Genomic DNA, 23,215 nt, shown 5'->3' with positions numbered 1-23,215 from the left:
TTGCAGGATTTCAAAGCCAGTCCTCACTGCAATGATCAGGGACCTCACTGAAGGGAAAATCCCCATAAAACAAATATAAAACACTCAGCTTCCATATTAGAAACAAAAAGCAAAGAAACTGCCAGGACAGCACGGTCCTTATTCAGACAGCGAAGTCACTGATCAGGCCGGCAGTCAGAACCTATCAGCAATATTCCAGGAGTCACACTTAAATGCGACTTACAGGTATGCAAAACTCATATGGTGAGGTATGATTCAACAGCACCATTCCTTGTCAGCAAGGAGTCCCGCTGAATGTAATGCGGTAGTTAGAGGCCACGGTTTGCAGTTAGGTAGACCTAGTTTGGATGCCAGCTTTACCATTTATTAGCAGTAAGATCTTGGGTAACTTACTTAGCCTCTGCATCTCACATTCTTCATATGCAAAATGGAGACAATACTTTTACAGGTTGGTGCGGATGAACATAAAACACTTCATGCTTGGGCTCAATAGAGGACTGCCTGCCATTATTCCACTTTGAAAGGTGCTGGGGTCACAAAGGGGCACAGTGTCCACTGTTAGGCTCCCCAGTCCCCTGGGGTTGAGGCAGGTATGCAATTAGCATACAAAGGAGGGTGAAATCTATGCCTTAGTGGAGGCACAAAGGAAAAGCACAGAAGCGAGAGAATGTAACTCTGAGCTTCTGGAACAGGGTAAGGTTTCATACAAGAGGTGGTGTCTTGAGGGCTATCATTTCAATAGGCAGAAAAGGCTCAGGAAGGGCAGCCCAGGTGAGGGAAGGACATGGATGCGGGCAGCTGGCCTGGGAGGGAGGCTGCCCTCGGGGGGTCGGGAGCGCGGAGTGGGGTGGATAGTATGTGTGTAGGGAGCACGAGGACACGCGGTAGGAGAGAACAGCGTGCCCTACCAACATCCAGAGCCTTAAATAAACAGTCGCCTAGTTTATTTACCAGGCCGGAGATGGGCAAGTGGCAGCCTATGGCCAAATCCAGCTCACCACCTGTTTTTTACAGTCCATGAGCTAAGAATGGTTTCCTCATTTTGAAATGGTTATATAAGTACCTACATAATATCTCTGATTTGGTTTACATAGCCTAAAATATTTACAGTCGAACCCTTAAAAAATATAGTTTTTAAGTAGGCTCTACGCCTAGTGTGGGGCCTGAATTTAAGACCTCAAGATCAAGTGCCACATGCTCTACCTACTGAGCCAGCCTGGCACCCCATACTGTCTAACCGGTAATAAAATGCCTGTTGACCCCTGCCGGGGGCAGCGGCACAGGGAGCTGGGGAAGGCTGCAGAGGAGAGAGTGGTGTGGCCATGTGTTTAGGAATCTGGCTCTGGGGCAATGTGAAGGCGGGACTGAGAAGCAAGAGACAGGACACAAGGAGCCCTTGTGCGGAAGCTCTTCCAACAGGCCAGGTGACAGATGATGGAGGCTGGACTGGAATGAAGAAAAGTGGCAGGAACTGGAAGGAGAGAGACACAAGCAGGCTTTTGGAGAAAAACCTGCCTGGACTTCACAGTTCGCGGATGAGCAGAAGCCCGGAGGGTGTGCAGACAGTCCATATCTAAGCCTCAGATCCAGGGATTCTGAGAATGCCTTGATGGCTCAGGCTGGGACCACAGAGCAAGGTTCTCTGGGCTCAGGGTAGTGCTTCTTAACTGGGGGTAATTTCATCTGCTAGGACCTGGGTGGGGGGGCTATCACTAGAATTTAGTAGGCAGAGGTCAAGGGTCCTGCTGAACACCCTACAATGCATAAATCAGCACCCGCCCCAAACTCTCCAAAGAGTTATCTGGCCCACAATTCCACAGTGCTGAGGATGAGAAACCTGGCTGAAGGTGAGTCACAGTCTCCTTTTCCCAGGTGGCAGGCTGCTGTGGAGGGAAGGGCAGGTCACCAGTAGCCTTGGGTTAGGTTAGGATATTCAAGGGGCCCAAGAATAAACTCTCATATCTTCCGCACATTTGCAAGATGTCCTGGGGGTGCAGCTATAGGCCTCAGAGCCTCCTAGATTCTCTCTTGGTTTCCTGAGGTCTGAGCTGGTTAAACACGGGAGTTGACGTTGGAAATGTGAAAGCAATGAATAACCAGTGAATGTTACATATATTGAAGTTAATAAGAATACATAATAATAAAAGTACCGAAGGATTTATGGCTAGCCAGCTGGTGGAGCTGTGGTGAGTTGGTGGGGAGTCTTACTAAAGGTACCACATTAGCTGCAGTTAACTGTCTCTCTGCGTTGACTCTAATTTTATAAAACATGCTTCTACTTCTCTTTCTTTTCTTTCTCTCTCTCTTCTTCCTTTTCTCTCCTCCTCCCTTCCTCCATCTCCCCGATTCCCCCTCTCTTTCTTTAAAGCATCAGGACATCTGTACTACAATGCCAATGACAGTAATTCTACTTGCCAGACTATGATTGGCAGCAAATGGAGAGGAGTGCAAAGAAGTCTACTGTACCTTTTATAACATGCTTCTTTTAGCTGAAACTAAGCAGATGTTCATTTCAGTTAAGGACTCTAGGAGAGGAAGCTCCCTACTTTTGCATTATTGTTAATATAGAACCTCAGAACCAGCCTGAGGTCAGCTATAAAACCCCAGAGATTGGTGCAGGATTAGGATTTGATGAAATGCCTACAGATGCTTTCCAAGTGAAGGGACACAGATCCAATCCCATGCCAAGAGAGGATGCTGGAGCGAGGTCTAACAGAAAGAGCACTATGGATTCCTCTCCTCCTGTGGAAGCCCAAGAGATAAGCCAAAGGAGAGGGCTGTGTGGAAGCAGCTAGTATTTTCTTAGGATGTTTTCTTTTGCCTGGAAAAGTGAGAGGTAGAAGGCTGGCATGAGGAAACACCAAGGAAGGAGCTGGTTATTGAAAGAAAAGCCCGAGCGTTTCTAAGTCACAAAAGGAGACACCAGTCTACTGTACCCAGCTGGTTTTCTGTAGACCCTTCCTGGTGTCAAGCATGGCTAACTAAATATTGAACACCTTTCCTCTGAGTTTTATTTGAGTGGTCAGAGACGTGGGCTTGTAAGAGGCAGCCCACACCATGCTTTCTTTGGGGTAGTTGTAGTGGGTTATTCGTCTGACTCTGGAAATCAGAAAGGGCACAGGGCAAGCAAGATCCCACCTGATATTCCAAGTTACTGAAGTCAAAGGCAAGGTTCCAAATGTGGCAACGCTCTTAGTGGAAGCCCCAAGATTCCTCTAATGACATAACTTTCAGAGTCCCATCTATCTAACCCTCTGGACCGTTACCGTCCGACTAATTTGGATCAAGGCCACCCCATGGGAGCCCTCTATTCTCATATGTTACTTTCTAAAGTTAGAGTCTTTAAGCCTGATGTTTATCTGTATATAAAAAGTAATGATTTCTAATAGTTCAAAGAAATGTTCCAGGCAACATCTTTCATGAATAAACTGTACCCCTTGCCTTGGACAGCTCGTTTTATTTGATGTTAGCAATCCAGCAGTAAACTTTTATGGCATGTTGAGTCAGTGGGGAAAATGGAGCACTGAGATGTAACTAGAATGAATTTATACGTCTGAAATCCCTCCAGGCTAGGACTGGAGGGGTCCACAGCTGAAGAGCGCCAATGGTAGTAAACGCCATTATCAGCATTACTGTCAGTCTGTTGTTACCTTAGTGAGCTCCCTTGTCACATGCCGGCGCATCCCATAACCAGGCCGCAGGCACTGGGTTTTTACTAAGCAATTATCAAAATACCAATAACTACAGATATTCCACATTTTATAGATTATATGTATTTAAAAAAGAGGATGATTTTATTCTACATAATCAACATCTGTTCTTTAGACAAATGATAAGAGTGTTAATCATAATTAATGACAACCCTGAAATTCCTTTTTCTGATTCTTTTTTAGAAAGGGCGTTTCTGAACCATGATTGAGTCTTCTGAATGGGTAGGAAACAGGAGTACCTTGAGCAAAGTCACTGCTATAGGTACTCGAAGCAGTCATGTCCCTTATAATTAATAAACTTACAAATTCACACTGTTTTTAGCTCAAAACCTTGTAAATTTGGTTAATACTGGTTTTCATCCAGCAACTATTTATTGAGTATCTGCTATGAGGCAGGGATCAGACTAGCGACTGGGAATGGCAGTAGTGAAAAAGGCAGACAAAGTCCTTTAATTACAGTCTGATGATTATCATGGGCCTGATTAACCCTGACTCAGCTGATATGATCTAATTCCTGAGCCTGTTAAACTGGAGGGTATATCGTGGGTTGAAGAGTCACTCAGTGAAGTCTTATCTGAAATAGCCAGGCAGTTCTTCCCTTAATTATAACTCTTGGATCTGAGAAAAGAGAAGGGAAGGAGGGAGAGAGAGAGAAAAGACAGAAGAATTATCAGCCGAGGAACTGATGCCACTCAAAGCCCTGGAGAAGTGGCTGAGGCTGAAGGTGGACCCACAGCACCAAAGCTGCGAAGTCACAGTGATTCCCCATTCCTCTCAAATCCTCCAAAGCTAAAATAATCCCTAAAGAGGAAAGAAGCAAGAAGGCGACTACATGAAAAGTTCTCTATAATGGATTTATAGAGCCAATTTTGGGAAGCGTGTCTAGTAAATTCTTCATTGTACGAGTCTCTCACAATTATTTTATCACCTGTTAGGTAACACATTTTGATGGGGAAGAAATTAAACTATACCAGCCAGAACCCAGGAAGAAAAAGTTACAACTTAGCTCTGTGCTAAATACCTTTTGGTGTCTCACTCGGTAATGAGACAGACTAAAACAGAAGCACTAGTTCTAAAGCTTTATGTGTCTACATGTTAAAAATGTTGAATTATATAAAGCTATTGAGTTCAAATTTGAACCTCAGCAAGGAGCCCTGGGTGGGTCCAGCTTAAACCTGTGATGTCAACAGAGGATATTTAAACCTATATCCACAGAGCAGAATGTCTTACCTATGTCATAGCGGAGAAAGATGGGGATAAAACAAGTTGTACCAATTTGTGCCATGGACGGCCCTGAGAGTATGAGGACAAGGTCATGGACTCAGGACCGTGGCGGCCATGGAGGACTTCCAAGACATGCACACATGTGGCTCATTAAGGGCAACCTTCAGTGGTCTGCGTCTAGCCTCTTACTTTGCCAACTTCAAGGGGATGACGATCTCCCACAGAATCAAAGGTCACTGAAGTGAACATGTTATTTAATCCCTGTCTGCTCAAGGTCAGCATTAAAGTGACCTGAGAAATAACATACCAGCAGTGGTAATTTCTAGTTCTTGGATTACAAGGTAATCCATAATATTTAAAAAGAAAATGAAATGTCTATTGGAAGCTCTACTGCTAGCATTAAAATAGATACTCATAATGTCTGCCGTCTCCTGAAAGAGAGTTCTGAAAGACAGGTAAGGTGTAGGGTGTTTCAACTGAGCTGGCACACTCCCACAGGGATCAGGAGATGCTAGTCTGGGCGGATGGTTGGAGTAATTTCCCAGCGAGAGATTTTAGCTATGACGTGCATCTTTGGAGCATAGAGGAGAGAAGAGAAGGAGGGGAACATGGCTGACAGCAGCTACAGGTGAGGTGATGCCCTGGATCACCAGCAAGGAGAAGAGACTGTCAGGAAACAGTGGGAGAAAGGAGAAGGAAGGAGAAATGTTCTCGCTCCTTCCCGCAACACAAGCTCACCCATCCTCCTATGTGTGGTCGGCGTTACGAGCATCTTCTAAGCAAACTGGAGGATTATACCTCCATGCCCCTGTGAAGCTAAGTGTGGTCACGTGACTTGCTTTGGCCAATGAAATGGAGTAGATGTGAAGCATGTTTGTCACTTCCTGGGAGAAAATTTAATGACTGGGCTTGACTTTCCATGGTGTCTTCCATATGAATTTACATACTGAGGAAGTGCCACAAGATTAAAGCGATAAACTCTGTGTGAATGAGGAAACAAACCAATTCGCACAAAGCAAAACCAACACTCAACAAACTTTTTTACAGTAAAGCCACTGAGATTTTTGGGTTGGTCACCTATTTTAATCCCATAATCTATCTGCTTTCCTTTTTTCTGTCTCTCCCTTGCTCCTTTCTTGCCTCCTCTCCCCATTTGATCTTTTCCCTCCTTCTTTCTCCTCTTCACTCTCTTATTTCATTGCCTTCCTAACTGAAATTAATAAGTATAATGTTGTATATTCCTATTCTTTTTTTTCTAAATAAGTGGAGTAGGGACGGCGGGGGGGTGCGCAGAGGATACACAGCAGGCTCCGCGCTGACAGCAGTGAGCCCGATGCAGGGCGCACACTCACGAACTATGAGATCACGCCCTGAGCTGGTGTTGGATGCTTGACTGAGCCACCCAGACGCCCGTATGTATTCTTATTCTTAATCTAAAATATGGAACACTTTGTTTTTTGAAAATGAAACAAGTACATTTTTTGAATTAAACATTCATAGTTCTCTCTTTTAAAATGAAAGCCCTGAGGTAAATTAAAAATCAGCTTTAGTTTGTGTTAAAAAAAAAGTATGCTGAAACCTTACTATGATATATAAACATATGGTGTTACTATTGTGGATAGGCCCTCGATTGATTTTCTTGTGTGGTTTAAGAGCTGTCCAGAAAAATAACAACAAACATAAACCTTCCTAAACACATGCAACAGCCATGCTGCTCGAGAGCCAGAGCTCCCCCTGGAGAGGACTCCGAGCAGGAAACCACTCAGGCATCACCAGTCACTTAGCTTTCACTGGTAACTTTGTTAAGAAGGCTCCTGGGGCCGGGGCATCCACAAGCCTGTTCAAGACTAAAGGACATTTGAAGTTATCAGGCAAACTACACATTTTCATGCACAATCATTCATGACGTAGCATTTAGACCTGAGGTCACTCCCACAACCCGAAGGTTGTTTCCAGCAGTTAAGATCACTTTAGACATGAAGCAGCAGAGAATGCAAAAGCAAGGGAATGCAATCGTAGCCTGGCTCATCATGCATGCTTAAATAAACACAACAGATGTGTACTCTCAAAAAACATTTAACAAGCTCTGGTTTCAGGTAAGAACATGCTCTACGAACTAGGTAAATGTGACGTGGACTTTCAGGCTGTTTTACAAGACAGTGGAATAAAAATGGCTGAGGGTTTGACACATGACCAATTCTGCAGAGGTGAACTTGTGCAGGGAGGAGAGGACAAAGATGGTAACAGTTCTACGAGGAAAAGAAGAACATGCAAAAGGAGCAAGAGTCAGGTGGAGAATTCCCAAGGTGACTTACTGCCTGCTTTTGCTCTTCCTCCTAGAGGTGTTGAAGATGAAAAAAAGGCAGAGGGGAAAAAGGAGAGAGGTTAATGCCCATCACCACCAACATTTGGAAGAAATGACAGAAGAGTCAGGCAAACCAGGCCAGGCGCACGGTTCAGAGACCAAAGGCCCAGACCGCCATCAGGGCACCATCGGCTGGACAGAGCGAATGGCAGGCCTCTGGCCCACCCCGTTCATCCAGCCTCTGGAATTGGGAAGCCATCTAATCCAACTTCCTCATCTACAGACAGAAAAGGCCTAGAGAGCCTGACTTGCCCGAGCTCACATAGCTGTTCAGGGTAGACTGAAAGAAACAGCTCAACTAGGACCCATCAGCCCAAGAACCAATTTCCCCATTCCGAATATTCACGTGTGTTAGCTACCTTTCTCTAGGCCAACTGTTCGCAAAGCAGCAGCATCTGGAAACTTGTCAGTGACTCAAAGTTTGGGCGCCGGCCAAGACCACCGGAATCCAAACTCTTGGGGTGGGTGGGACATGGCAACGTGTTTCCGAGCCTTCCAGCTGATTCTGATGCCTGCTAGTTTGAGAGCTACTGCCCTAAAAACATCCTCCAAAGTAGCAATTTCACCTGACCACAGGTTCTCTTATTTAGTCCCCTCCTCTCCACGGGCTTTGGGGCTGCTTCGTGGTTTTTCCTAAGGATGCACATGCATCCTGTCCCCATTCCTCCAATAACCTGGAAACTGCCTTCAGGGCCCTGAAAGGCTTTTCAAAAAGAACTCTCGACCTCAATTTTTCACTAACTCAGCACAGGTTCCCTTAGTACTTCTTATGCATAAAGCCCTGGGAACATGAAGGTAAGATGTGGTCTCTGTCTTGCAGAGCCTCGCAGTGATGGCAGGCAGAGTGGGTGCTTTCCGACTCTCAGCTATCAGGATGCGCCCATGGGCGCCGCGGGAAGGGAGCACAACAGAGCCGAGAGAGACACTTCTGAGTCTCTCTCCCCGCAGTCCTTTGCTCTTCAGCTACTCTGTCTTTTAATGGACCTGCTTCTTCTTTCTGTGCCTTCTCATGGGGTAACTGTGGTCAGGGAGCCTTTGCTCTTTGCCCCAAGTGCGCACATCTACAAGCTGTTGCAATGGTTCTATTTAAATCGGATCCATCCGTGCAGGCAGTCTTTACTGAACATATGTGTGTGGGAAGAAGCCTTAGGGATGGGCGAGTGCTTCTGCCTTCACAGGGTCTGCAGATTAGAGGCTAAGGAGGAGAATGGTATTGGAAAACTCAGCTGATTACAAAAAGGAGAGAGGAAATAAAAAACTTGGAAAAAAATAATTTTATTCCTACAAAGGAGAGACCTGGATTAATAGGCACGAAGAACTCTCTTAAGGAGACTTCAACTCAGCACAAGAAGATGGTCTTCATAACCAGAGCCAGCTGCTGGATGCCTGACCAAACCTGTTCTTACAGGGGCCCGGGCAAGGCTCAGTTAGCCTTAAGAAGTTAGCATCTTGGGGTGCCTGGCTCAGTCAGTAAAGCATGCACCTCTGGATCCTGAGGTCATGAGTTCGAGCCCCACCTTGGGTGCAGGGAGTACTTTAAAAAAATTAAAAAAGAGAAGAAAAAGAAGTTAGCCTCTTTCAGTTTTTGCATCTGGCATGCGTGGCTCTGGTTAGAAGGGATTAGAATTCCACAGCTGGGAAGAGCTTTCCCTTCCCAGCCAGGCTTTCCTGTAAGGCAGAATACTTTTCTTCCATTCACTCGGCAGGGCAAACAGCCATAGCAAGAGTTATTAAAGCACTTAAGACGTGTTTTTATTGCTGGCACTAAGTGTTGAAATGGACGCTGAGATGGGGGAGGGAAGAGGCAATCTTGACAGGCCGAAACTGCTGCTGAGGTCAGAAGACAAGGAAAAGTTCTCAGAACTGTTTCTTTCTTTCTTTCTTTTTAATGTTTTTTATTTATTTTTGAGGGACAGAGAGGGACAGTGTGAGCAGGGGAGGGTCAGAGAGAGAGGGAGATACAGAATCCAAAGCATGCTCCAGGCTCTGAGCTAGCCGTCAGCAGAGCCCGATGCGGGACTCGAACCCACGAAACATGAGATCATGACCTGAGCCGAAGCCAAACGCTTAACCGACTGAGTCACCCAGGCACCCCTCAGAACTGTTTCTAAGACACCTCCCTATTTTCACTGTTTTCTCCAGGTTTGGTGTTGGAGAAAACATTGCTTTGGCTCAACAGAGTGGGGAAATTTCAGGAAGCGATGTTCCGTGTTTGCACATTTGGTAACTCTGCTATGGATGTCCAAAGACATGACATCATGATAATCTGCAGTAGACACATGTCCGGTTAGGACGGGAATGGTGGACAGGGCAGCCTTTTCAGGAGTTAGAGGCCTCCGCTCTGCACTGGGATTAGACGAGGGTGGGCTTTGACAAAATGTTACTTAGGATGGTGTTTTATAATTTAAACTCACAGAAGTTACTCAGGATAAAGCCTTGAAGCTCTGTCAGCACAGTGAATAGATCAGATATAGGGTCTCAGAACCTTTCTGTTATCAGTCAGTCAGTGGTGTCCGTAAACACTGACTGATGACAACTGGCATAGGAACAAGGTTGATTCAAAGGAAAAATAATACTTTAACTGCAAATCCAAAAGTGCTTATGTCACCTAAAAAACATGTGAGGCTTTTCCACAAGGGGGATGTCTGGCTAGGTGGCGTGGGTAACACCACAACCACTGCACTTGTCTCCATGAACATTTATATGCTAAACCTCATTTGCAAAAGAGGTTGAAATCGAAAACTGCAGAATTCACCTGGTGATTCCGCTTCAAAAGCAATATTAGAAAAATGAAAAACGAGGCAGAAGAATATTGGGAACATGATTTAGAGAGTAAAACACCAACATACAACCACTTCCAGATTAAATAAGTTTGGGACAGAGGTTATCCATACACATTAATCAAGGGGGAAAATGTAAGGAAAAGACACATACTGACCATGGGTACCTGGGTGTCAGTCTAAAAACCAAAATGTCATCAAAAAACCAAAAATACAATTAAGAAGGTCCCTGATACTCCTTGGTGACAGGGAGTGAGTCTTACTGCCAAACACCTAAATGTGACAGGAACAGATATTTTCTTGTTAAATAAATGTATGATTAATTTTTACCCTGCCTTATTACCAAAAAAAAAAAAAAAAAGGATTTAAGATTATTGTTGAAAGATGGGGCGCCTGGGTGGCTCAGTCAGTTGAGCGTCTGACTTTGGCTCAGGTCATGATCTCACGGCCCGTGAGTTCGAGCGGCTCTGTGCTGATAGCTCAGAGCCTGGAGCCTGTTTCAGATTCTGTGTCTCCCTCTCTCTGCCCCTCCCTTGCTTGTGCTCTGTCTCTCTCTGCTTCTCAAAAATAAATAAACATTAAAAAAAAAAAGATTATTGTTGAATGAATCAATAAATAATGGTGATACTTCATATATATCCTTCTTTAAATTATCATTTTTCAGATAAATAGACAATGTACCTAACATTTCACTGAAGCGATAGAAAGAACTCCCTGGGAAATGGAAATTTACTGTGTGGTGTATTTTAATTCATGAGGATCCCAGACCATGTGGTTTCATTGTCCATTTGACTAAGTGCTTACAGCTGTTTTAGGAGAGAATTAAATGCTAGCAGATTGAACATCAACGAGGGCAGGACAGTTCTTTGAAATTAAAATTAGGAGTCTAAAGCGTATTTTTATTATGGGTTGGTGAATATATTTTCTTAATAATAGGAAACATCTTTGAAATTTTCATGGAAGTCAATGATTCCTATGGGTGACCTTTTAGGAGTGCATATAATACACAAATTAGGATTGTGCTGTCATCTTTTTAGGAAGCTGGACATTAGAGAGGCATGAAATTTTCAACTGTAAATTCTAATCAATGGATAAAAAGACAACATTCCTGGTCTGTGTTTCAAATTCTTCCTCCCAGTCTGAACGGCCTCAGCCTATCAGATAAGTAAATTATAAGGCATTTAAGAAGCTGGCAGGGGATTTTACAAAATGGGGCACGAGGATCCTGCTTATTTTCTGAGATTGTAACCGTAAGACAGTAGCTAGAAATACAAAGTTGCTCAGGGTTCGGGATCAGAGTTCTAGGGCTCAGCTCATTCTCAGCCCAGCCCTTGAATACAAGCATCAGAAGTGAACACCCAGGTCACAGTAATAGTCACAGGGCTCCAAACCAGGAACTCTAAGGGCGACAGAGGGCAGCACAGCTAACGAGGGACTTTGGGGACTTTGGGGAAATGTATTCTGACTTCCCTCCAGTTTGCATAAACCTTTTGCCTTTTACAAAAATTACCCTAGGGTATCTTCCCATCTACGTTTGGGTAATGTCTGAAAGCAACTTACTACAAGTGAATCTGACCCAGGCCAGGGATGAGTGGATCCCCTATTATCTCCTGTCTTGCAGGGGGACACCCCATAATGGCAGGTCTCTCAAAGCCCCACACGGCTCCGGATGTTACATTAAAAGCCAAATGCTTTTAAGTACCTCTCTGCCATCTTGAGTGGGTGACTGGGTTGGTTTAGTTGGATACTTGACAAGTATTAGAGGGATTTGGGCCAGGTTTTGTGCATGAGGTTTTCTTTAAACAAGACCCATTTAGACATGAAATACCTCTCAAGAGAAATTATGTTAATAGGGTTAACGTAGAAACACGTTCATGCAAAACAATCCAAATACCCAGGACCAAAGCTAGAAAAAAACCTCTCAGTTTAAGACTAAAAGAAGTGATTGTCTTGAGCAAGTCAAAAGTCAGTTTCAAACACAAACGTTACATTTACCCAAGTTGCTAATACCAACTGCTTCACTAGGAAGGGATGCGTTTAGCACAGAGAAGTTGAAGAAAAGGCTCCAAGCCGATGTTTCCCTGAGCCGCACTCCTAGTCTGGACTCCGGTCACTCACACACTCACACTCACAGGTTGTGATTCAGCACAACCATCGGGCTGCACGGTTAGATTTCTCTCCATTTCTCCTTTAGTTTCTTCCCTCTCTGATCCTGCTCTACATATTTTCCCAAACTCTTATTTCCAAAACCGTCAGTGGCTCTCTTACCACAGGGCTCCATCCACTCCTCTCAGCCTGGCTTCTGGGGGAGTCCGCACCTGTGATTTCCACTCTGGCTGCTAACTCCGCGTCGCACCACAAAATACAGTGGTTTCACAGCACAGACATGGAGACCGAAGGAATTAACAGCAGGAACAAGAGTGCCCTCGGGTTGCTGCTACCCATCTGGGTAACTATTTCTGCGGAGTGCCAGGAAAACTGTCCGGGTGAGGACACTTAAATGCCAAATGTGCCTTTCTCTCCTCTCGGGTACAGGGATTATAATACATTTTTCAACAAAGGTAGTGATATCTGAATCGTTCCACATTTATTCAAGGCCTGAGATAAGTAACATAGAGCTGGCATGCTATTTTGTCCCTCCTAATAAAGTTATTCATTAGTATTAGTTTGATTAGCTTGGTTTGCCACTCTAATACTTACTAAAATAGGCCACTTAATACTTCTTAAGTATTTAGGTGAAATATTTGAAAAATTTTTTAAAGGAAACTTTAAATTGTTGAGAAACTTATTTATATATAGTTAATATCCTATTTATAAACCTTTTTTTAAAAAGATTTTTTAAAATGTTTATTTGTTTTTGAGAGAGGGAGAGACAGAACATAAGTAGAGGAGGAGTAAAGAGAGAGAGGGAGACACAGAATCCGAAGCAGGCTCCAGGATCTGACCTGTCAGCACAGAGCCCGACGTGGGGCTCAAACCCATGAACCGCGAGATCATGACCTGAGCCGAAGCCGGACGCTTAGCTGACTGAGCCACCCAGGCGTCCTTTTATAAACCTTACCACTACTTAAGGAAATGACTCTAATTCCAGTTACTAATTTTTTATAATCGGGCTTTCCACTAGTTAGATGACTATGGGCAGCGGCACCCTGTGGGGGCAGCACCGGCGCAGGGGGCCCGGAGGTGGAGGGGAGCGAGAGGAGGGAGGCCGGAGCGGCCACCTCGCTCACCTTCAGCAGCTTCATCAGCCCCTCCAGCTGAACCATCAGCTCACGCCTGCTCTCCTGCAGCGCCGACATCCTCTGCTCCAGCTCATCTTTCCTCTGCCTGTCGGAGAGGAGAAACCTGTCAGAAGTGAGACTCTGAAGAGAAGGGGAACCTCAAAGAAGGGTCTGAGCCTTGGTGAAACGGGCTTTCGACCCGATTCTGCTATTTCTAGGGTATGAGATGCGGAGCAAGTTGCTGAACTTGTGATGCCTTATGCAGAAAGTGGGGATCGTATTTGCTTTGCTCACCTTACTGTTAGGAGGATAGTATGTTAAAATGCTTTGGAAAACACACATTGCCATAGAGAGAAACAAGTATGATTAACCGTTATTAAATCGATTATTAAAGTGATTTTAAAAATTCCTCAGAAAGTCAAATTTAGAAAGATACATTAAACGAGTCCAAATTTAAATGGATAGTGGAGAAAATGCAGGAAGACTGCTTGGGGAAAACACGGTTCCGCAGCTGTTGCTTCCGGCACCAGACACCAGCCTCGAGTGGAAGGCTGGCATCAGGGTGGCTCTGTGTGTAGGAGAATTCACTCTTCTCTGAGGGCAGGTTTCATGTCAGTTCTAGCTCAGTGAGTCCAAAACCGAATGTAAGACTGTAGTCTGTAAATGGTTCTCTTTCCTCGTTTCTTCTAGTTGTCATGGCTGAAAGCCTCGGTCCTCTTTGATACTTTCCTGCTTATCCCCTATATTGAGTCTACCGACTTAGCTGATTCTGTCCTAGAAACGTGTGTATCTTACTCTCCCACCGCTCACTTTATCCAAGCACGCCCCACCTCACACGTGCAATGGTCTCGTAGCTTGATCGATCCTGATTTCATCTGTTATGGCGAAGTGGAATAGAGGCTTGAAGTCCAACATTTACTAAATATTGCAACCTTGGGCAGGTCACTTAACCTGTGAGAGCCTCAATGTTCTCTTCACTAAAATGGAACTAGGTACAAACAACAATGGCAATATTTTGAAGATCAAATAAGATAATGGATATGAAAGATAAAATTAATGGCACCTATTTCTTTTAGGTCTTCATTGTGGTTGTTAGAAAAGTTTAAATTATATATGTGGCCTACATTCTATTTCTATCAGAGAGTACTGCTCACTTTCTATTCCCTTCCATGTCTGGATATCTAGCTGATGGTTCACTTTTCCCGACACAGATCCTATCATTTTACGAATCCTAACAATCCCCCAACTTCTTCCAAATATTATTCACTCCTTAGTGTCCAACCCAAACGTCACTCTTCCCAGGAAGCTTCTCCTAACTACTTCAGCAGGTATCAGATGCTGCTTAATTAATCACTATAACAACTGGTGCTTTGTGGCACTTAATTTATTTTACCTTGCATTGCTGTCATTCCTACCATGATGCAAAATCCTTGGGGTCAAGGGATGAGTCTTACTCATATTTGCATGTACTGAATGGTTAAGAGACTATCACACATCCAGTATGCACTCAATTAACATCTAGTGAAGTTAACACCATCATTGTTTGAAGTCCTCCAAGGATTTCCAATCGCCTGTCACTTACGGCTTTCCAGAATCTGGTCTCAATGACTCAACTAATTTTACCTCCTATCACTGGCACTCTAAAGAGTAATTCAATGGATGCCTGAAACACAGTCTTATTTCCAACACTCTTTCCCTTCTCTGAAATGCATCATACTTATTTGGGGGATTATGCTGAACCCCAATTCCCCTTCTAATCTGAAGTGTTTTGTCCCAGACTCCATCCAAATCAATCCTACCTTTCCTGGTCTAGCTCAACTTCTACACTTCCATGGGTCTAACTGCTTCTAGCCTATATATATATATTTTTCCTACTTAGATTTCTTATAGCATAATGGCCATACTATTTATTAACACTATATAATATTAGTTAACTGACCAGAAAATTATTTTATGTTTATTTCCAAACTATAGTATAAATTTTTAAGATGGAATCATTGTTTTCTAGTCTTTGTGCTCCCTTTCATACTCCCAGCACAGGTATGACTTCAATAAAGAAAAACGGACTCATTCAGTTTTCTAGAGAGCCTTCCTTCCCTGAACTGCTAAGACTGGACATAGTACTCTTTCCCTGTGCTGTGCACAACCAAATAGTTATACTATGCGGTGAAAATGGATGAGCTATATATAGCTACAGCAACAGCTTGAAGGACCCTAACGCGTGGCACGGAAGGGGGACAGGTTCCACTCTGTGCATCTAATAACATTTCGATAAATCTCAAAAAAACAAGCAAAACGAAACACTTTATTATGTGGGAATCCACACACATTTGATGACACTGTTTAAAACGGAAGACAATGATAAACTAAGTTATGGATGCAGGAGAGCTCTGTAGGGAAGGTGGAAGCAAGCAAATGGGCTGGGGGGGGCACTTACACACATGACATGGTTTTCAGCAATACATGAGTAGGGTGTGGGCTCATGTGTGTTCATTTTGTCATGATGCTTCTTATCTTACACATTTGTCACATATATTATTGTAATGAATATACCATTAAAAATAACAATCACGGGGGAAAGACAACATTGGTGGTCAGAATTCATAACCACTACTTCTAAGAATGAAATTCTCTATCTTGTCTTATTATCCTAGCTGGGTACTGGCAGTTCCTGGGTTCGTATATATGGATCAAAACCAGAAGGATGTCAGATACATAGAATGAATCTTGCCCCTTTATGTGTCTTTTGATAAACAAAAATTCTCAATATGAATATAGATGAATTTACCAACTTCTTTCATGGTAAGTGATTCTGAGAAATTATTTCCTATTCCAAAATCCTAAAGAAATTCTCCCACATTCTCTTCTACAAGTTGTAAAGTTTTGTCTTCATGTTTAATCCATCTGGTAGTGTGTTCTGTATATAGTATGAAGTAGGGAGCCAATATGTTTTGTCTGTGTGCATAAGCAACTGATCCTGCATGCTGACTAAATAGTCCCTCTTTCTTTAGTGATAACAGAAGCTGCTTTTGAGATTAAATACTTCCGAATTTTTTAAGATTTAGACCCTCCTCAGATTTAGGATAAATTCTTGCTTCTTGTTGCCTACGTGCCATCCTCTGGACTCAGCCCTCTGCCTACTTAATCTCTGACATCTTCCAGACCTTTCCAGCTGAATTAAGGGCTTTTAGCAATGCCACTTCCAGCAACAGTTAAGACTGGAGTATAATCATTTTTGTTTTGCTGGATACAAAACAGCTACTTGTGCCTGAGCTGTGTGAGGAAAGGCAACAGTTGTATCTTACGCGGAGCGTTCAGAGTTAACACTACTGAGTCAATAGCACGCACTCTCCCAGACTTCCCAGAGAGTAGCACCAACCGGCTAACATCCAGCCATGCAAACAGAGGACCTAGGAACCAAATCCTCAAACCCAATTTAATTTAGAAACTAAAATGAATTTCCAGAAGAGTGAGAAGCTCTGTGTCTTTAATGACTTTCATCCGCACAGTTTGAATCCTTTATGACTTATTTATTGATGCTATAAGTCTAGAAAGAAAAACAGTTATAGAAAGACAATCATGTCCATCCTCTAGGAGAAGAAATGATGGTTGAGAAGCTACATGACCTAAGCCAAAGGAGGATTTACAAATGGATATTCGGCTACGCAGAATCCCCGATGATAGCACATTAAAAATCAACTGTGCAATGTCAAATGTCACAACCTACACAGAAAGAACAGACTCTTTGGACATCCAGAGGTCTGGTGAGAAGTCAGCCACTAACTTAGTGTCTGAAATGTCTTCATTTACCAAAGAGTACACACACATCTTTTAAAGATTGATTAGGAAATAAGGCCCTAATAACGTGGATCAGACCACTTTCCTGTTAAGCTCTTCTGGCTGACTTCTCCATTCGCTCCAAAACAGCATCTGAGTGGGGACTGAAGCTGCCCGCTGCCCGCATTCGGGTCCTGAGCCCTTCGTCTCCCAGCCCTGAGGCAGTTCACATCTATGTTGAAGCGGGAAGGTTCCACAGCCCTGGTGCAAGGATTCCCACACGCTTTTGCATCTCACAGGGCGTGCCTGGGTAAGAAGCACCCTTCTCCTTCAGCAGAGTCCTGCTCTGACTGAAGCACCAGGACAATATACTCAGAGGACAGAGGAGCATTATTCCTGCCAAGGCTCTTCAAAGCCAGGCTAATGAGCAAAATGAGAAGCTGGATCGGAGCAGTCTTCTTACAGCAATCACAGAAGTGCAACCACTGCTCTGCCCGTCACGGAGCTGAGCCTTGCTGACCTAGTTCTGCCGTGAAGGCTGGAGGTTCTCAGAATCCAAACACCTGAAGCAGTAACAGCACGCGTGGAATGTTTTAGCTGTTTGCTCTCACAGGACTAGTTATACTGGTGAACGGATTCTACCCTACTAGTTTTGTTTCCTGACAGGTGAATCCCTCCCGCGGATTATCCTGTGCGGCCGGCGGCGCAGCACCCCCACTTACCTCAGCAGCCGCAGCTCTGCCAGCAAAGTGGGGTTCTGCTGGGCCTTCTCGGGGGTGGGCTGGGAGGCCTGCTCGTGCTCCAGGCGGAGGCGCTGAATCTCTTGCAGGATCTCCCTGGAGAGGACAGATGAAAGAAAGGTGGCCACACGGCGCTTCACAGCTCTTTCCTGTCAGGACTTTGTACTCTGGTAGAACAGCCTCTACCCATCTTGTTCTGACAGCTTCCAAAGGACCACGATGTGAAACAGCCACTTTCTTGATACTTCCACACTTCACATTTCCTCAATGAAACAATCTTTTATGGTAGAGAAAGTCACATAAGCACTCTTCTCAAGAACTTGAAAAATCTCCACAAAAGGACAACAGCCACTAGAAGGCTTTCTTTCTTTCTAGGGAAAGGAAAAACAACCCCCCTGCAACCCCTGACTGTGGGTCCTATGCTAACCTCCCCCATCTCCCTCCTTCCTCTTGAGCCTCCGAGTGATCAGAGCTGCCATTTCTTCTACCAAACCCTGTTACTTTACATCTAATCTCCTTGTCCTGGTTTCTACTGTTCAGGGCACACTGGTGTGCTGTCTGGTGTCGATGCCTTTAAATGGTTTTGTGGGGAGAGAGCAGACAGTCACACAGAGCACAGTGGGCCGGGATAAGATGACTAGACAAAGTGAAAGGGGTGTGGGGTGGAAAAGGGAATCCGAGAGGGGAGCTGGTGTGGGGAGAAGGCACTGGAAGAATCCACCTGAGGGAGGGCGCGTGAGCAGGGCTTTGGGCTACCAGAACGTACAGCCCGCAGAGAGCTACAAGTCAGGGTAGGGGCATGCCCACGACTTGGCCTGGCCTATGTTCACTGAGGTGGGATCCTCCTTCACGGTCCAAATACAGCTGGTCTGCAAGGAAAAGGAGAATCCGATACTCACGTGATAGCCTTGGACTTTACAAACTGGCGTGGCCTCTGCATTCTTACCTGTTTTTGTTTTCCAGTTCTGCAATAAGCTGTCTTTGTTGTTTGTTGGCATCAAAGTTAAAGCTCAGATCAGTGGGAGGACGGGGCTACAGTGAGAAGAAAGCAAAGTTGTTTTTTTTTTCGTGTGTGTGTGTGTGTGTGTGTGTGTGTGTGTGTGTGTAATTAAAATATATCCTAAACCTTAGACTACTGATTTTTTAGAACAGATTCTTGGGGCACCTGGGGCTCTGTATGTTAAGTGTTTGACTTCAGCTCAGGTCATGATCTTACAGACCGTGATTTTGAGCCCCCTGTCTGGCTCTGTGCTGACAGCTCGGAGCCTGGAGCCTGCTTCGGATTCTGTGTCTCCCTTTCTCTCTGCCCCTCCCCCGCTCATGCTCTGTCTCTCTCACTCTCAAAAATAAACATTAAAAAACTTAAAAAAATAAAACAGATTTTTGAGGTATAATTTACATACCATAAAGCCCACTCTTTTTGAGTGTACCATTCAATGAGTCGTTGTAAGTTTAAACAGTTGTGCGACCAACCACCACAGTCCAGTCTTAGAATATTTCCCGTCAGCACACAAAACTCCCTCATGCTGGTCGGCAGTCCATTGCCACTCTCATCCCCAACCACAGGCAACCTGTGCCTGCCTACAGTTTTGCCTTTTCTAGAAACTTCATATATACGGAATCACACAACATGCAGTCTTTAGTTTCTGGCTTCCGCTAAGCATGGTTTCTGGGGTTTGTCACTGCTGCTCCATGAATCAAGAGTTCCTTCTATTTTTTTGCTGAATAGTATTCCACTGCTGCCAGCTTTGGACTGTTAGAAATGAAGCTACTAAAAATTATCATTTACAAGTCTTATGTTGCCATGTTCCTAGTTCACTGGGGTAAATACTTGGGAGTGGAATTCCCGAGTTATCTGGTAATTCTGAATTTCATTTTTTGAGGTACTATGAAACTGCTTTTCAAAGTAGCTGTATCATTTTAGAATCCCACCAACAATGAATGAGGGTTCTGATTTCTCCACATCCTGGTCAACATTTGTCATTGTCTTTTTTTGTTTTAACCATTCTAGTGCATGTGAAATTTTTAACTGGGGCTTTTTTTTTTTTTAATTGAGATATAATTTACATGAAATCCACCCTTTTAAAGTATACAATTCAGTGGGTTTTAGTATATTTACAAGCTTGTGAGATTATTACCACTAATTCCAGAACATTTCATCACCTCAAAAAGAAACCCCCTGCCCATGAGCAGTCATTCCCCCTCCCCTACACTCACACCCTGAGTACTGCTAACCTACTTTCTAGTTCTATGGATTACCTACTCTGGATATTTCATATAAATGGAATCATGATCTTTTATGTCTGGCTTCTTTCACTTAGCGAAATGTTTTCAGGGTTCATCTGTGTGGTAGCATGTAGCAACATTTTATTCTTTTTTGTAGCTGAATAATATTCTGTTATATGGACATACCACATTTTGTTTGTCCATTCAACAGCTGATGGGCATTTGGGTTCTTCCCACTTTCTGGACATTTTGAATAATGCTGTTATGAGCATTTGTGGACAGGCTTTTGTGTACAGATAGGTCTTCACTGATCTCGGGGACACACGTAGGAGTGGGATTGCTGGGTTACAAGTGGCTGCACTGTCTTCTGTCCTCACCGGCAAGGTGTGAGGGCACCGTGTTTCCATAGCCTTGTCAACCCTTGTCACTGTACATCTCTTTGATCATATCATTCCAGTGGGTGTGAAGTGGTAACTTATTGTGAATTCAAGTTGCATTTTCTCTATGACTAATATGTTGAGCATGCCTTCATGTGCTTACTGGCCATTTGCATATCTTCTCTGGTGAAATCATTTGTGGTTTTGATTTGCATATCCAATGCCATTTCTGACCTTTGTTACCTCCTTTAAGAATACGAAAGCCAATCAACACAAACTAGGAAAATGGATGAATAGATGATGTTTCCCTTTTTTTGATTAACCAGAACGGAAGCTCACAATGAAGGCTCTGAGAGGGCTATGTTTCACTCTGCACATTCTTGGTTCTGCCCAAAACATGACCTACCATGAAGCAGAAACCTGGTTTCCTGTCTAGAGCTTAAAGATGCAATAAATAATTCTTTTCATGTGGTGTTTCCTAAATAAACAAAGGCAAAACAGCATAGCAGATATGGGTAGGAGGCTTTTTTGCCAAACATTTTTTTCTTAAAAAATGGAAAAAAGTGATATTCTTCCTCTAGAGTGGACCAACAGCCAACTGAACAAATTTGTGTATTTTCTTCAGACTGTTGTGAGAGCCAGAGCTGAGCCTCACAAAAATGGCTTCCCTGACTGAGTCTGCTGTGAAGAACAGATTTCCAATTCTTGAAAACTGGAGTTGAAGCAAACGGCTCCTTATTATTGTGAGATCAGGGAAAATGTGCTTGAGGAAACAGGCTCTCAAAGGGAACTGGCTTCTTGATGGCCAAAAAAATATAAAAACTTCCTAGTGTTTCACTGGAGATTTCTAAAGAATCTTTTCAGTTTTGAGTTACTGCCAGACTGAGGCTTCTTTCAAAGAAGAGGTTAATACAGGACTCAAGAGTTATTATCAGCAATTCCCAACCAGGAGAGGAATACTGTTACTTAAGTACAAAGATGTGCAGGTAGAAGACTGCACCCCGAGGCAGCAGCCCCCACTGGAGTTCAGGCTCTCTTCCTGCACAGGACACCCCAGTGCTGACTGTCCATGGTGGCTGATTCTCCCCCAAATTCTAAATACAGTCAAGTGTACGTTAAATAACAGAGAAACTTAGGACTGTATTTATTTACTATCTTAAACTTCACAGTGTTCCTTAAAAATAAAAGCCAGGTCTCTCTTCCTAAAATGCCTCTAGGATACTGAAGAGAACAAGACAGAAAGGGAATTACTAGTTCATAAAGACATGAAATACTTTAACCACGAGACCTAAAAATGATTTCTTTCAAAAATTAACTAGTTTGTTCATTTAGTCAACGAATATTTCCTGAGCACCTACTATGTGCTAGATACTGTTTTAGGAACCAGGATGCATTAGAGAGTAAGATACAGCCCCACCTCAGGTAGCATACATTATGCTGGGAGAGAAAGATAAGGAACCAAAGACACAGAATATACCATCAGTAGTGATACACGCAATGAAGAAACACATGGTAATAAAACAGAGTGCCCTGAGACAGGAAACTTGTTTTTGAAAAAGGTGGTTATGAAAAGGCTCTCTGAGACTCAGTGAAGTGGGGAAGCTGACCAGGAGATGATCTGAGGGACGGCTGTGCTAGGTCTTAAAGGCTAAGGCCGGCAGCTGCTCCATCTGGGTGTGTCTGGGTCAGTATTGATGAAGTAGAGTGGGCTTTGGTGAAGATGGTAGTGGACTCTAGATGATTCTGGGACCCTGATCAACAAGGGCCTTTTAGCCTTGGAGAGGAGCTTCCACTACACTGAATGTGGTATGAAGCCACTGTAGGATTTTGGATGAGGAAATAGGGAATCAATTCCAAATACTGTAGGTACAAACTCTGCCTTCAAGGAGGGGGAGCTGAATTAACACTGACTCTTTTAATGTGGGCTGTCTGCAGAGACTTCGTTCCAAAGAGGACAGTGTGCGAAGAGGAGAACTTTATGTTAGAAGCAACCTGACAAACACTGCCTCAGCCGGGTGATCAAGATCAACATCAACAGTGACAGATGATGTTGATGCTATGTACCCCAGATACAATGGAAGAAAAATGGCACTTATTTCCTCCTCAAGAGCCATAACTTGAATCTAATCATGAGAAAAACATCCCAATTAAGGGACATTCTATAATGCATTTGACTAGTACTCCTCAAAACTTTTAAGGTCATCAAAAACACGGAATGTTAGAGAAACTGTCACAGCCAAGGGGAGCCTAACAGACATGACAGTTAAATGTAATGTGCTATCCTGGATGGAATCCTGGAACAGAAATGGGACAACAGATCAAAAACTAACATAATCTGAATAAAGTATGGACTTTAGATAATAATAATGCATCAATACTGGCTCATTAATTGCAATCAGCATGCCATGCTAATGTAAGACGTTAATAAGAGAAACTATGCATGGGTAACATAACTGTGTAGTAGCTTGGTAATTTCTCTGTACACCTGAAACTGTTCTATAATAAAAAGTTATTCCTGCAGTGGGATAAGAACAGAAGTAGAGAGGCTAGTGAGGAATCCTAAATTTTGCTATTTACTCATTCTGCAGACCTTGACTTATTTTATTTTCCTATACCTTTATTTTCTTACTGTTAAATGGGAATATTTATAGAAAGAGATGTAATGAGGATCGTCGCCTGTTACACTAGCATTCTCTCCGGTTTAGGTAAGCTCAGAGAGTCCCATCATCATTCATGAGCTGGGGATACATCTGAAAAATACAGGATAAAAACAAGACCCCGCTTGTAAATGTGGG

The 23,215-nt window shown here is 43.6% G+C and overlaps 1 protein-coding gene across 13 annotated transcripts in view; it reads right to left on the bottom strand.

Annotated features, from left to right (window-relative positions):
- DTNB (dystrobrevin beta) overlaps positions 1-23,215 on the bottom strand; it is a 219,178-nt gene that overhangs the window by 22,018 nt on the left and 173,945 nt on the right. For 10 of the 13 annotated variants that reach the window (XM_029938167.1, XM_029938162.1, XM_029938165.1 and 7 more), the window contains 4 exons: positions 18,764-18,849; positions 17,800-17,913; positions 13,310-13,406; positions 7,250-7,270 (listed from right to left, as the gene is read on the bottom strand). In XM_029938167.1, coding sequence (XP_029794027.1) covers positions 7,250-7,270; positions 13,310-13,406; positions 17,800-17,913; positions 18,764-18,849 — 318 coding nt within the window. The remainder of the gene's footprint in view (positions 1-7,249; positions 7,271-13,309; positions 13,407-17,799; positions 17,914-18,763; positions 18,850-23,215) is intronic. The other 3 variants (XM_029938175.1, XM_029938163.1, XM_029938169.1) reach the window with 1 other exon arrangement.

The sequence above is a fragment of the Suricata suricatta genome, chromosome 4 (genome assembly GCF_006229205.1).
Source record: "Suricata suricatta isolate VVHF042 chromosome 4, meerkat_22Aug2017_6uvM2_HiC, whole genome shotgun sequence".
Classification (NCBI taxonomy): domain Eukaryota; kingdom Metazoa; phylum Chordata; class Mammalia; order Carnivora; family Herpestidae; genus Suricata; species Suricata suricatta.
The sequence above is the reverse complement of the archived record's forward strand: the minus strand, read 5'-3'. Positions and strand labels throughout refer to the sequence as shown.